General features: G+C 41.7%; 1 protein-coding gene across 1 annotated transcript in view; it reads right to left on the reverse strand.

Annotated features, from left to right (window-relative positions):
• Positions 1–14,497, reverse strand: part of LOC102426456 (cGMP-dependent protein kinase 1-like) — a 79,655-nt gene extending 65,158 nt beyond the window's left edge. Inside the window, exon 1 of the mRNA XM_014446130.2 lies at positions 13,520–14,497. Within this exon, the coding sequence (XP_014301616.2) occupies positions 13,520–13,830 (311 nt within the window). The 5' untranslated portion in view covers positions 13,831–14,497. The remainder of the gene's footprint in view (positions 1–13,519) is intronic.
• Between the last annotated feature and the right edge of the window lie 338 nt (positions 14,498–14,835).

The following is a 14,835-nucleotide window of genomic DNA, read 5'->3' on the forward strand; positions in this document are numbered from 1 at the left end:
AATGGAGATGATCCATTCTCCTTTTTACGCTCAGATATTGCGAGGCAAAAATGAGATCACACATATATTCCTTTTTCTAGCTAATGAATATAAGTTGTTATCAGGCCCTGTTTTGCTAACTACAGGTATACAGTTGCACTGGCACCGAGGCCTTCTAGGAAAATAACCTCAGACATTCACTGAAGCACATGGTCACATGAAAAAAAAATGTTTTCCAGGATTGGGTATTCCCAGGTTCTATCCTGACAAGCTAAAAGACAATATGTCAAACAAAAATTAGCCTTTAAATTTTCTGTTTTATTTTGGTTAATCTTGAAGCAAGCACCAAATGAAGTTGTATTTTATCATGAGTTTGATTCTCTACCATCTCACAATATTAAGATCTATGTGAATTTTTGCATAGTCAAAATTAGCAAGCTATTATCTTCAGCCTGACAGGATTTTGTTAGAGAGATTTCTGGCTGCATCTGTAAAAGAAATTAAGAATTTGAAAGAGTCTCTATTTCCATTAATCCCATGTTTGTATTTCTCAGAAATCAATCCATTTATGCTTCCAGTTTACAAGGTTTTATGTTGCAGTGCTTGAGATAAGACATTTATATTTAAGTTAGAGGACAAGTATGCTTCCTTGGAAAGATAGAATCACATATTATTCAAACTAAAAAGGACTTTTCAAGACTATGTAATCCCAGGTTTTCCTATAAAAAACTCAAATGTCCTCAGAGGGGAAGCAGGTCAAACAAACAAAGAACAGGAGCTTGATAAGAAAGTAGGAAGAGTCGGGGGCAATGATGAACTTGAGGAACACCGAGAATCTCACAACCGTGGGCCAAGGCATTCAAGTTCAAAAGTTTGCAAAGCACTCTTTGGCCAAACCAAACATGCTCTACAGAAGTTTCTCATTTAAAACTATTTTAATTGAAAAGATGAAGCATCCAAAGGCAAAGATGAAAAGGCTTCTTCTCGCCCTTCCTTTGACAAAGAATTTTTTAGGGCTATGTGTCAGCCCTATTCTGGAGCAAAAAAGAATACTGGCTTTGTTTCCATGGCCTTCACCATCTTTGAGGGAAAGTATAGGTTAATCAAATAATGACCAACTTAGAGAAATTTAAACGTTGATGGACATGAAGAAGGAAAATACACAGTACTAGAAAGTCAGATACTGAAAACTAAAAACATGACTCCAGCCCAGGTTTACTGGGCCCACTCCATGTTGGAAGGACCCCTGAAAAGGCAGTGTCCTTTTTAGCATATATTCCAAAGCAGCAGATTTTAAAATGGAAATTTGATTCAATAGGGATAAGCACGGGCTAATTAAAATTATTAAGCCAATAAAACAAAATATGGAAGTACAGGATGGGGAAAACTTACAAGTATGATACAGCAAAAAATGATGTAGGCATGAGCAGTTGTCTTTAACAATTTGAATATAGCAGAAATACAGTATCATTTACAGGAGAAAGGCCATGAAACTCTGGTGTGCTAGCTTTAAAGGAGAATGCCCCCATGGCTACCCTGGGTAGATGGGTAAATGGTATGGTATATAAAAATGCAGGTACATAAAAAATGTACCATAGAGCTATATAAAAGGAATCTATAATAATAAAAGTGTAATATGCTAATTAGGCCGGACGACCTAAGCCATGGCGGCAGGGGCCAAGCCCCTTGCACGAATTTCATGCATCGGGCCTCTAGTAAAGTTATAAAAGGGAATGGAAAATAGGACTTGTGCTAAAAACAAGTGAGTAGTGAGGACAATCAGCTGAGCCGCATGGCACGTGGAGAGCAAGCATGGGCCCTGGGGTTACACAGACCTGGGTTTGAGTGCTTTAGCCCACTGTTTTATTTTGGGCAAGGTGTTTAATTTCTCTGTGCCTCATTTCCTCCATCTGAAAAAATGGGATGATTGTGATAATTATATAAGAGTATATACAGCACACAATATATATATATATATATGTAGTCATTATCTTCATAATCATTATCACTAACTGACCAGTAAAGACAAGGCTAAAACTTAACAATTACTGCCTTCCCTTTAGAAAGGATTTCTGTGAAGATGAGAAAATTCTTCTCTATGTCCAAAAAGAAAGAAAGAAAAAGTAAGCCTAGTTTGAGCAAAGACATGGTTAATACTATGTTCTTCCCTTTCATGATGAGAAAGAAATGGATTGAACTCCCAAAAGAAGTTTTGAAATCTAGCAAGGAAAGTCAAGAAGGAATGAAACAGGTGTAGAGGGGAGGTATACCTGCCATAGATGATTTAAAACTCACTATCAAGGGTTCACCTAGATATTACTTAATAACCTCTGAGCTCATCTAGCAGAGCATGTCACTCTTGCCAAGACAAATAAATGTATACTTGAGTTATTTTCCATCCATCACCCTGACAGTAGCCCCTAGGAAGCCAGAAGATGGAGCACTGCTCTGTGATGACAAATGATTAACACGGCACACGACTTCAGTGGTGGTACCAAACAGCAAGACAAGCCATGGGAGGGGAAGGATGACTTGAGAAAGGTGGCCACGTCTGGGATGAGCAGTGTTTTGTTTTATACGTTAGGACGAAGGTTCTGGGGATGTGTTACATTGTATTCACCTCTCTGCACATCTTGCAGTGGTATCTTCCCCAAAATATTTCAGTAGAAGTTATTTTGATCTCTTCATTTCTGAGAGTACAGAAGGGTAACTCTGCATTGCTTAAAATAATCATGATTACATTATAGATGGCATATAACTTTGAATGGAAATAACAGGATACCTTTCAAATGTCAGAATTTTCTAAAATAATTTCTTATAATTATTCACAAACACATAAAAAACACTCAGGCACACATATATAATGCTTCCAAGTCCTATATTCTCCATTTCTGGAAGTTTTTTCTTTAATTATTATTATTTCAAAGGCAATAGACTGTACTCCTTTAGTAGTTCCCTATAAAAAAACAAAACAAAACAAAAAAAACACTTCTCTTTTAGGCTAGGCATTTCCCACCAAAACTCAAAAAGAGGGGGAATGAATATGTTAATGTGTTAAGCAGAGTAAAGAAAAGGCAAAGGCGAGATGAATTCATGAAATATGCAAAGAGGTGGCAAAAAGTTAATCAAAGATGCTCTATTCACAGTGGTTTATTTTATTTGTCATTCCTTTTCATGAGGACTGTTTGAAAATAATATCCATTTAGTTGTATGTCATTCAGTGCGGCATGAACAAGGAGTCATTTAGTTCTTGTTTCTTTCTTTCAACAAGAGAATGTAGGTCTCCATACTAAGTAATGATAAAACATCTGGAAGGCAGAGTCAGGCAGATTATAAATTTTCATGTAATATTTCCCTTTTATGAAGAACAACAGAAAGTCTGAAATGAGATTTTTTTGAAGAAAAATAACTATTTCTTGATCAAGGCTACCACAGTAAACAAAAAGTCATTGCAAGTTTCTCTCATAATATTCTAAAGCTTTTCAGATCTATAACAAGAAACATTTTCATATAAATGGATGATGGAGTTCAGCACTACATTTTTAAAAAAATATATGTCTTTATTGATTTCAGAGAGAGAGAGGAAGCGAGAGGGATAGAGAAACATTGATTGACTGCCTCCTAAACACCCCCTACTGGGCACTGAGCCTGCAGCCCAAGCATGTGCCCTGAATGGGAATCAAACCAATATCTTCTCCTTGCACAGGACCAAACTCAACCGACCGAACCACATCAGCCAGGGCAGCACTACATTTTTTAAAAAATATTTTTTCATTGATTTTAGAGAGGAAAGAAGAGGGGGAGAGAGAGAGAGAAACGATGAGAGAGAATCATCCATCACCTGCCATGTGCACTCCACACACCGGGGATCGAGCCCACAATCCGGGCTTGTGCACCGACCAGGAATCAAACCGTGACCTTTGGTTCATAGGTCAATGCTCAACCACTGAGCCATGCCAGCAGGCAGCACTACAGTTTTATAAAGGTAAGTGTTAAATGAATGACTAGAAATTTTAAGCAGTTCTTTCATTTTGCACTGTACCATACATTATTGGGGAAGAGGAAAGAAAAAAAAGGGTTTCCTCTAACAATTCAGAACTGAAAAAGTTATTTTAATTAAAATTTATTTACTCAAAATAAAGAGGGATTCACTGAATGGATCCTCCAGCCAATAAGCTACTCTTACATATCTGAGGGTCTGTGGACTTACTTTTCTGAGCTATCGTATCCTCAGACAGTTCCTAAATAAGACAATAGCAGGGACCCAGAATAAAGAACATAATTCAAATAATGTTCCCTTCCCGACACTCTAGGGTTTATTCCAATTTTGTTCTTTCTTCCCCCTTGACCTTATGAGTTGCCATCACGACTTAGCAAAATGGTACCTGTCACTTTCAGATGTTTAATATTCCTCTGTAAAGGATATGGTGACATCCTGTCAAACCAGCACAAGTCTAATAGAAGGCCATCTTTTCTGCCTCGCCACAATATAAAATGCATTACTCAGTCACCAGTCATTTAGGCAAGGTGTGTCTTATGAAGATGGAAGTGTGCTAGTTTGTACAATGTATTTGCCAGCCACCCGCAGACACAGCAGAGAATGGCCGATTCACACTCCAATCCATCAGTAACATTAACTCCAGAGGGGCAACATTCAGAATTCCAATTTTTTCTTTCTCATCATGACAATCTTTTTATCTTTCCTCTCACTCCAGATTTAGAAGCAATGTGAAAACCATAATTTATTGATCGAGCTGGACCATTAAGATGATATGCAGTATATCCAGAAAGGAGATGTTTTTTCCCTTAACAATATTTCATTATTCCTTTGTCTAAATCTGGAGAAAGTTTGATATTATCATATTATGATTGTTTCAAAAAATAGCAAAAGCATTTTGCTTCGCTGAGGTGTATTCGTCATCATTGACATTTAATACAATTAACCAAATTAAACTGACTGGCTGATACTATCATTATTTCACATTCAAAGAAATTCAGAGCTACCCTTAAAGAGCAGATATGGACTAGAAGTAAGAAAACTGAACATCTGAAAGTCGACATTAGGAAGTTCTGCTTTTGACACATACTAATAATTTAACCTATTTACTTCTGCTTTTGCTGGACTTAAGTTACTCAATCTCTACACAGAAGTCAATAAAATTACATCTGTCTTGAAGCAAGGCTGGTAAGTTTAATTAGCATTTATCATCTTTAGACTGGCAAAGAAAATTAACATTCTTAAAAAATTTGATGCAGCTGAAAGTAGTATATGTCGACACTAAACTGTCACTGATATTTTTTTTCTGTGCTAATGCCCATCCTTTCATATCTTGGATTATAAAAACTCTAAGAAACAGTGTCCTAACACCAACTCTTGCCCATAATCCTGTCTAATGGCTAAGCCATATAAGTGAACACATGCTTTTGTTCATGTTTACTTATTATTGCTAATTCCTCTTATCCTTCCCACTTAGGTCCAATAACCATGTGCACCACATGAAGCTGGATTCATAATGAAAGTGTTTACTTTCCTTATGATTAACTTCCCTGCGTAATTAATGTCCCCAATCCTCTGGGCAGCCTTATTACATCTACTCTGCTCTAACATGCTATCTGTCAGCTGAATACATTTTCATATTTTAGAAGGAGGGGGAAAGAGACAAGAGAGCTCCTCACTGACTCCATTCTGAGATGATTTCTGCCACCGAGTATTTGCAATTATACCAGCTATTTTCATCACTTATATAAAGTCTTATATTGGCTGGTCCTCACCTGAGAAGATGATGATTAAATTACAGATGTAAACAGGCTCCTATCAGAGACAATTAGGAATGTTTTTAGAGGAGTTTTTAACACTCTAAGCCTTAGAGTCTAAGGGGAAAGAGGGCAAGAAAGAGTCCAAGAGCTGGCAATGGGGCAGCAGGGAGGTGGTGATCACAGGGGGTCCAGTTCCCATCTCCCCGGGAGCCCCCCTGAGGGACCTACGGAGACTGCGGGTGTCATCTCAGACCTCTCATCGGCCAGCAGTGCCCAGATCTGTCCACTCACTCCCACCCAGCCCGGCCGGAAAAGAGGCTGAGAGCCTGATGTGCTCGCTCTGCTTTCTCTGAAGCCTCCTTGGAAAGTACTCCTCAGCCTGATCTCAGGCTGTTTGCCTTAAAAGGATAAAATATCTGTAGAGGGGAAAAAAAAACACTGTAGCTGGCTGCACAGACATCACATACCAGAAGGAGAGGCACTACAAGCCCCGTCCTGCTCTTCCAAGGGGGCTCATCATTGTCTCACCTTCATACATTAAAATTTCATAGACGCATCAGGGGCCCAGGGAAACAGTCTTACTGGCGAACGAGGCAGCTGCCCCAGAGAGAGTGGAAACAAACTTGGGATGATGGCTGATCCTAATGTGTCATATTTGAACAGCGGCCAGGACTCAGGGCTGGCGGGAAAGAGGAAATATACTTCCATTGACCGGAGCTGCTGGCAATGATCATGCTCCAGGCCCACACAGGTAACCCCGGAGATCAAGAGAGGGGCAGATGCTGTGGGGAGAGGGGCTTTGGAGCTGTGTGGCTCCACTGTAAGCAGGGATTTGGGTTAGTAGAAAGGGACCGAGGAAAGTGCTTTTCCAAAGGATGGGAATTCAAATAGCCAGTAACAACTGCAGTTGAATACTCCATGGAAAAGGTTCACAATCCTGGCTGCATATTGCAATCACCTCGGGAGTTGAAACAATATCCCTACACCTCAGGTCCACCCCAGAGCGATGAAATAGAATCTCTGGAAGTGGCACCCCAGGAAAGATATTTTTAACATTTCCTAGAGAGACCTACCTAGACTCTAATATGCAGTCAAGGATGGGAACCAATAAGAATAAACAATAAGACATTTACTAAATAGTGCACGCCTATAATGTAGGGGGAATATCTGCTTTGGCAAGCCCCTAGTGCTGAAAAGTTTTAGCCAACAGAAACACTCTACTCTTTAAGTGGAAAGTTTATCCTTGCCTTTGTTTAATAACACACACACATACACACACACACACACACACACACACACACACACTTCTCAGAGTGGTTCCCAAATTTAGCTGCACACTGAAGTTATCTGAGGAATCTTTAAAAAAATACTGATGGCTGCCTTCCACCCCCAGATATTCTAATTTTAATTGGCTTGGGGTAAAACCTAGGCACTGGATTTTTTTAAAGGCTCCCCAGGTGGTTCTAATTGCAGCAAAGTTTGGAAACCACTGACCTGTCTTATTTTTTTCCACTTCTCCCTAAGTACTTCACTTCCCATTTAATTACTGGGGAACAGATACACTCCCCAGAGAACAGCCTATAGGCGATTCATTGGGTTTTCCTGCAATTGCCTAATCCTCACACTCCTTTGGGAAGCAGGAGAACCTAATGGCTAAGGAGAAGAGCCCTGGAGTTCAAATTCAGATTCAGCATCTTACAAAGTGTGTGACCTTGAGCAACTTACTTGGCTTCTCTGAGCTTCAGTGGCCTATACCTCAGTGCTGTGGAATGGGATACTCTGGAGTCTTCCTCTCAGGGTCGTTTGATAAAAACTACAACCTATGGACAAACAGCGAGCAGTACCTGGCACAGAGTGAGTGCTCAATAAATGTTAGCCATGATGATGATGAAGGGCAGTGCCACTCTGACCCATTCTTTCAGAAACAGTGATGTGCTGACTTGCTCTCCTCATTTTCCTTTCTGCCCTGGGGACTGTTCCTGAACCACCAAGCCCCCCTGGTATCAGCCTATAGGATGTTTGGAAGGAACAATACATTCATTCAAATCAAGCATTGGCCTAAAGGGAAACATTTTAATGGTTTTCTGCCAAAATCCCAGGATAGTTCCCACACTCAGAGGAGGCAAGCCCTCCATATACTCCAGTTTGGGTGTCTCCTCTCTTCATCCACAAAGTACTATTCAACTTGCAAATTCCATTCCAGTCTTATTCACCCATAATGCCCATTACTCCTTCCCAACTTATTTGCAAATATAGCATAGCTTTAACAGTACTCATCTTGCTTTAAACTTCCCTGCCCACCTCTCCCCTCCCCACCCCAACACACACACACACATCTCCTCTTCCCACTCTACCCTCCTGCCTCTATCAAATGACTATGATTATAAAAGCCATTCAGAAACAAGGCACTTGTGGAAGTATACTATTAGCCCCACCTTTTGTTAAACATCTGTTCTGTGTGGCTACAGTTCTTGTGCTATTGTTCATATTTACATGACGGGTTTTGGAGGGAGAACATTCCTCTGCTCTTACAAACAAAGTTATACTTAGAGAGTTCAAACAGGCTGCCCGTTCTTCTCAGAAAACAAATTTTAAGGAGATGCAGAGGAAGGCAGTCATTATAGAAAATGGTGAGAGGAAAGAAGAAGGGGTGTCAGAAGGCTGGGTGTGAGGAAGTCGAGACGTGCTGTCAGGGAAGGGGTGGCCAACAGCACCAGCTCAACCATTCAGATTAGGATTCAAAATGCCACAGATGTGACTGCATAATAAGCTGTTGAGCCTACTGGTAAATGCTGCCTGCGGCGTGTGCTTATGTATCACATTGTCTTGTGTTCTCAGAGCTTGGAAGGTTCAAGTCGGAGGGTTGGAATGCAGGCAGCAGGTCTGGTTCCCTGGGATGGGCAGCAGTACCTATGGCAGAGATGGCAGGAAGAGCAGCAGCCCAGTGTTCCAACTGGTTGCTAGGATACCATGGAGACCCTCCATTGCTAGGCAGACAGGGGAAAAAAATGTTTCCATATGCCTTATAACCTGCAAACAGCAACAATAGAAACATCCTCTGCCTACTTCTCCTCTTTCCCATTAGGAATCCAAACCCAACTCTTTAGTGAAATAACAAGTAGCAGGAGCTTGGCAATGTGGCTCAGTAGGGCCAGGAAGCTGGTCGTTTATACTCTCAGGCAGTCTCTGGAGCTCCTCTTTCGGGGCTTGTCAGTATTTTCATTACAAGCCACCCCTGAGGGGCACACAACTTGACTGTGCTTCCAATCACCCGCGTAGGGTTTTAGCAACCTGTTCTCATATATTTTTTATAAAAGCTTCCACAGCTTCCCATTTACTGCATAGACTAACATCAAACCAACACACTCAAATAGGGAAGTCTATTAGAATAACGTTAAGTGGGAATTTAACTCTTCCACAAAAACAAGGAAGATGAATTTCAGAAACCAACTTCAGTTCTCCTGTCCCATTTGCCCAGGTATGTGAGGAATCTAGTTAGAGTATTTTAAAAATAAAATTAGATTCTTTTCAGTGGGAACAGTTTGAAGTGAGTGGGTAAAGGAACTTGTGTTCTATTAAGAGTGGAACTGGGTTTCCTTAAGGGTTTTAACCATCTGCTGATTGGTTAAATTAAATGCCCTTACCAAGCTGGAATAGTTATGGCTATTAGCAGGATGGTGCTGGTCAGGGGTAGAGGACTGGACTGACATTCAAAGAGTCAGAGCTTTACTAGTGGGTAACAAGTAGTCCTCCAGTAAAATGTGCACACACACACACACACACACGCACACACACACACACACGTCTTGATTATTCTAAAAACAACAAAAATGCCCCCTTACCTACTTTATAAAACAGAAACTAATATGCTCATTCTCTCGGCCTAAACTAGCTTTTCTTCAATTCCCACTACCGCACTACCGTGTTCTGGTACAGCCACTGGTTGCTGTTAATCCCCAGATGTACCCTCTGCTTTCTTTTGCTGTCCATCCCTTTGCTGATGGCCCTGCCAACCCCCACCCCTCTAATCCCATTTGCACTAAATCATGGCCATCCTCCAAATATGTATTTACTTTAAATATCTCCATTTCAACAAGAGTTCCTGAAACCATAAAATTAAATGGGCTCGAATATATTTGCTGTCTTGAGTATCTCCTCTATGACTTGCCTACTCTACTTTCTAGAATATTTACTTGTGCAGCATTATTAACCCTTTATTAACTCCTTGATGATAGGATCTATGTATCTCTGACCTCCAATGCCTGATGATAGCTTATACATGAAAGACATCCCACAAAAGTATTCAACTGAGCTGTAGGGCACATTTGAAATTTAATGGCTACCTTTGAAGAAATCTGTTTTAATATTATGCCATCTAAGATTACACTAAAATGCTAAAATTCTCTCAACTTCCTACAAACTTTAACACACAGCCTGTAGAAAGACTCCATTTCTCTTGAGATGGTCTAGTGTCAAGGTTTAAAAGCTCACATAAGATCTTAAAACGAATGCCTCTCTAAAAATAAGAAAATATTCCTCAATATCCTCAGCTCTTCCAAAGTACTTCACAATCAAAAGTGAAATATAACAAAACGTCATCATTCTCTGAAAGGCATCTACCTCAGGGGTGAAAAGCAACAGCTTAGCAAGAATACAGAGACACTAACCACTTGTGATAGGAACTCAAGTTTATATAGACCAACTGAAATGACACGGAACCCTGTGACAGTGAAACAGAAAGGATGTGAGAATATTTACCATAGGTAAAGGGTTTAGATCATAATAGGAGAGACTGAATGTGCTAACCTATTATGGAGTTAATTTTCAGGAATGAAATAGCATGAAATAAAATTACTTTAAAAGTCCATAAGAAAAAAATATATATATATATAATCTCCAACAGGCTGATCTCATAAAATGGATATTTTTCTCATTTTTAAGTTTATTTGCTCAATTTATTTCAAAATATATAGACTAATAATTTTACATTCTCAAGTCATTATTCGGTAGCAGTGGAATACAGATTCCAATTTGCTACCTCAGTTCTTTGTTTCACATTCATAACACAAAAAGGGCTAAGGGCTGTTTCTATACACATGTGAACGAGAAACAAAAACTCTCTCCCCACCTCACAGATGCAGCAGGAGGGCCCTGGCTTCTGTTGGAATCTGACCAAGCCTCCCCTCCAATTCCCATTTTAATGGGGAAACTTTCAAACCAAAAAAGTTAAGACAATCGAAGTGAATGAGTTAATATTTATTTTACATTATTTTTAAAGGATCAAAAATCACTAAAAAACAGTTTTAAAAACTATCCTCAGAAGGCAACCTCAATAAGCAAAAAGTAAACAGGAACATATTTTCATTCATCAAATAACTGAGCAGAACAGTTACCTACATGTAATGGAGAGAAAATAGAAAACTAACAAGATCATGAGTTAAAGTCAGTTTTATGTTATTTAAATGGTTTCATTTTAACTTGAAGCCATGATAACCTGTGTGTAAGTTTAAGAAAGATGACTAAATTTAAGTTGCACCAAAGATGAAATATAAAGACAAACACTTGTTAACAGTAAGTCTGTGTAATCAAATGACTTATAGTGGAATAAACTGAATTCAAACACATCTCCAGTTTGTCAAGTTTTCCTAATTCTTTGTGGAGCTATCTTGCACAATCATTCCAATGACATGATAATGATCATTTTGCATACAATATACTTCTCTTTCTCTTGAGAGGTACACTCTACCATTTAAGTCAATTTTGTTCTCATTTTATGTAAGTGTGAAAAAAAGAACAGATGTTTTTCCAAAATTATTTAAGCTTGGAAGACATGCTATCATTTTCTTCAATATAATCCTTCAGAATCACCAAAATCATCATGGTGATGTCTTAGTGGCTGACTTCTTCAAAGCCCACGTTATTAAATATCAGAATGCACAGCATTGTTCCATAGATAAAATGTTTATTACAATAGAATTATTTGCCACACTCATTTCATTTTCCACCACGGGCTTTAAAAATAAAGTCTAGTAGTTCTCCATGTCAAGCACTAAAAGGTTTCTAAAACTTCAGCTCATTCCTTACTGCCTAGATTCCTTTGGATCTTGTCTGATACATTTCACTGCAGTTATCAGCTAGATTTATCATGCTTCATTATAAACCCTATTAAACTGGTCTTTTTATAAAAGTGGACTTTGCTCTGTATTACTCCAAAGTCCTGCAAATACTAAAATGAGATCCTGCAGAATCCTTAAAGATGCAGAGCTGCCTTTGAGTTATTTTTTCATTATGCAAAACTTGGCCCAGGAGCGATGGCCATGTACCTGGTTAGCTAAAACAGGCAAGCATAACAGGACTGCAAATTAATTCACCATGCAGGTTTCTAAGGCAGATCTAAGTCTAACAAACTATTAGGGCAACTTGGTGAAGTCAGAAGCTCAGAAGCGTTTATCCTTACGGTCTCTTCCTCACTCTCTCGGAATAAAATCTCATTAAGCTCAACCTGCACGAGAAACAGCACATGCTCTATGGGAACCAACAAGTATAGGTCTAACTCTAAGTTTTCAGAAGTATAATCAGTACATACTCTCAAGCTCCCTCCAACACAGCAAATACACATGAAGATAATCAAGTATTTACTCTTTCTCCTTTTATCAGTCCCTTGTGTTTATGGAGTGAAGGATTCCAAGGGACCTCGTATTATTATGTAACACGTCGTCTAGCCAATGTGATGTAGTTAGGAATAGAGCATCAAAACCTTTTACTTTATCAATGATCATATCTATTAATTAAAAATCACTTTCATTCGGGCGCTCATTCCCTATTCATGTAAGTTCTTGTCCCTTTACTTTCCATAAGAACTCTAGAGTTAAGTGGTGTAGAACAAGTTTCATTCAATCTTTCCACCCAAGTTGTGAAGCTTACTGACATCAGAACCACACAGTTCTCTAAAATGCTGGAACAACACGGATCAGTTGCATCAGAAGCCAGAAATAAGGCAAGCAATGTGTCTCCCATTTCAATAAAGGTAGAGCACTTCTCTATTTTTGAGCCTGGAAACAGGCAAGCCTCTTGGGAGGAGGTGCCCCATTAGTAACAGTATGCAAATTCCTGAAGGAAAACAAGCAATATTCTCCCTCGGATGTTATGAAAAGATCTTTAAGAAATCAACAGACTAGGCTTCCATGTGTGGATTGCAAATGTCATCCAATTGAGGAAATTAAAAAAAAATCCTCCCTTAGATATGCGCGTTGGCTTGTTTTTGACACTTTGATGATGACAGAGCATCAGGTTTGAAGGGTACCAGAGAGAAGGGCCAGCATGTAGAGAAACCCGGGAGAGCCACACACGCATAGAAAGTGAGGATGATATCAGACGCATTTCATTTCAAGTCTGATGAGCCTGCATTTAGGATTTTCCGGCTGGGCAGCTTTGCCAAGGCATTTGGGAGATGGGGTTTTTCTTCCGCTTCTCACACTCACGCACATACACACAGCCAGACACACACCTGGGGCGCATTCAAACTCTCTGTACAGTAGGTGGCATATATGAATGCACATATTTTTAAAAAAATAGCTCGACATCCGACAAAGACAGGAAGGCAGCTTAGGGGCTGAGTCTGGCTCTAGAAACGTGCACAGCCCCGCAAGTAAAGGAAACATTTCTGAGGATGAGGACAGACATAGCAAGCGGGAGGGGCGGGGGCCCACAGAGACAATACAGAGACCCGCCGCTCCCCACCCACAGGGTGCCCCAGGGCCCCCCGCGCGTAACCCCGGCTTACTGTGGGCTCTTGGGGTAGAAGGGCAGGGTCACATGGCTGAGATCCTGGATGTCGAAAGCGGTGGGCTCGGCGGAGATCGCCTGTCGCTTGGTGCGCGGCTCGCCCTGCAAGGTGCTGGCGCTCTGCTTCTGCGCCTGCTGGGTGGCCGGCCGGATCACCGAGCGGTACTTGTCCAGCTCGTTCTGCAGCTTCTGGATCAGTTCGTCCTTCTGATCCAACTCCAGCTCCAGCTCGTCGATGAGAGCATCCCGCTGCCTGAGCTCCTCGATCTTCTCCTGGAGCGCGTACTGGAGATCCCGCAGGGTGCCCATGCTCCTCCCGGCTGCCGGGGGCTCCTTCCCCGCGCTGCTCCGCGTCTCGGGGCTTCCTCCCCTCTCCGATCAACTTTCCCCAAAGTCGCCGCTGCCTCCCGAGTGCAAAAGCTTCCTACTTGAGACCAAAGCCAGCCCTGGCTTCTGAGCATGCCCAGTCCGCGGGCTCCAGCCACCGAGAGTTTCTGTGCAGATTCCACTTCTCGGGGCTGATGGAGAGGCTGAGTGTGGGGATGAGCAGAACAGCAGGTCCAACCCGGGATGAAGCCTGACGCGCGGTGGGCGCTGCAGGGGGTCCGAAGGGCAGCTGCGCGGTGGTCAGGGAGCAGGAGACCGGGACTCGGAGGAGGCTCCCGGGCAGCGGTTGGTCTGCCGGGGTCACTTGCGCTGGGAGCCAGAGGAAGCCAGTGGTGCGTGTGCGGAGCCTGATAACCCTGCGGGGCGCGCCAGGGGCTGTGCAGGCGGAGAGGCGGGAGCACCACTTTGCCGGTGGGGAGGGGAGAGGGGAGAGACAGCAAGGACCCCAGGCAACTGGGAAGGTGGCAGCCGGCTCCAGAGCAGACGAGTCTTGAGGACAAGGGACTACAATCCTGGAAACATGGGAGAGCAAAGCGTACTCTGCATCTTAAAAGCTCTGAGTTCTGGAGGGATTTTGACCACCAGCCTCACCAGGAAAGGCTCCCGAGTCACGTGTCTGAACTCTCCCTACTCCCAAGCCACCTTTCCTACCGGGAGCGCAGCACACAGGTGGCCAAGGCCGGAAAAGAAACTTGCTTCTCAGGAGATAGAGCAACTCTGGATTCCCCCGAATATCCAGGTGTCTTTGGGGAAGGGAAGGGGGATGAGGCTTCCCCCCCGCCCCTCCCCCCCCAAGCATTCCCACACTGCCTGCTCCTGCTAATTCCTCCCCTTTCCCCCTTTTCCAAACTCAGGTTAATGAACTATTTTTTTTTTGGGGGGGGGGGGTATAGGGAGCATGGGAAAAATCATTGCTGATCTCCAAAA

The sequence above is a fragment of the Myotis lucifugus genome, unplaced genomic scaffold (assembly GCF_000147115.1).
Source record: "Myotis lucifugus unplaced genomic scaffold, Myoluc2.0 scaffold_506, whole genome shotgun sequence".
NCBI classification, from domain to species: domain Eukaryota; kingdom Metazoa; phylum Chordata; class Mammalia; order Chiroptera; family Vespertilionidae; genus Myotis; species Myotis lucifugus.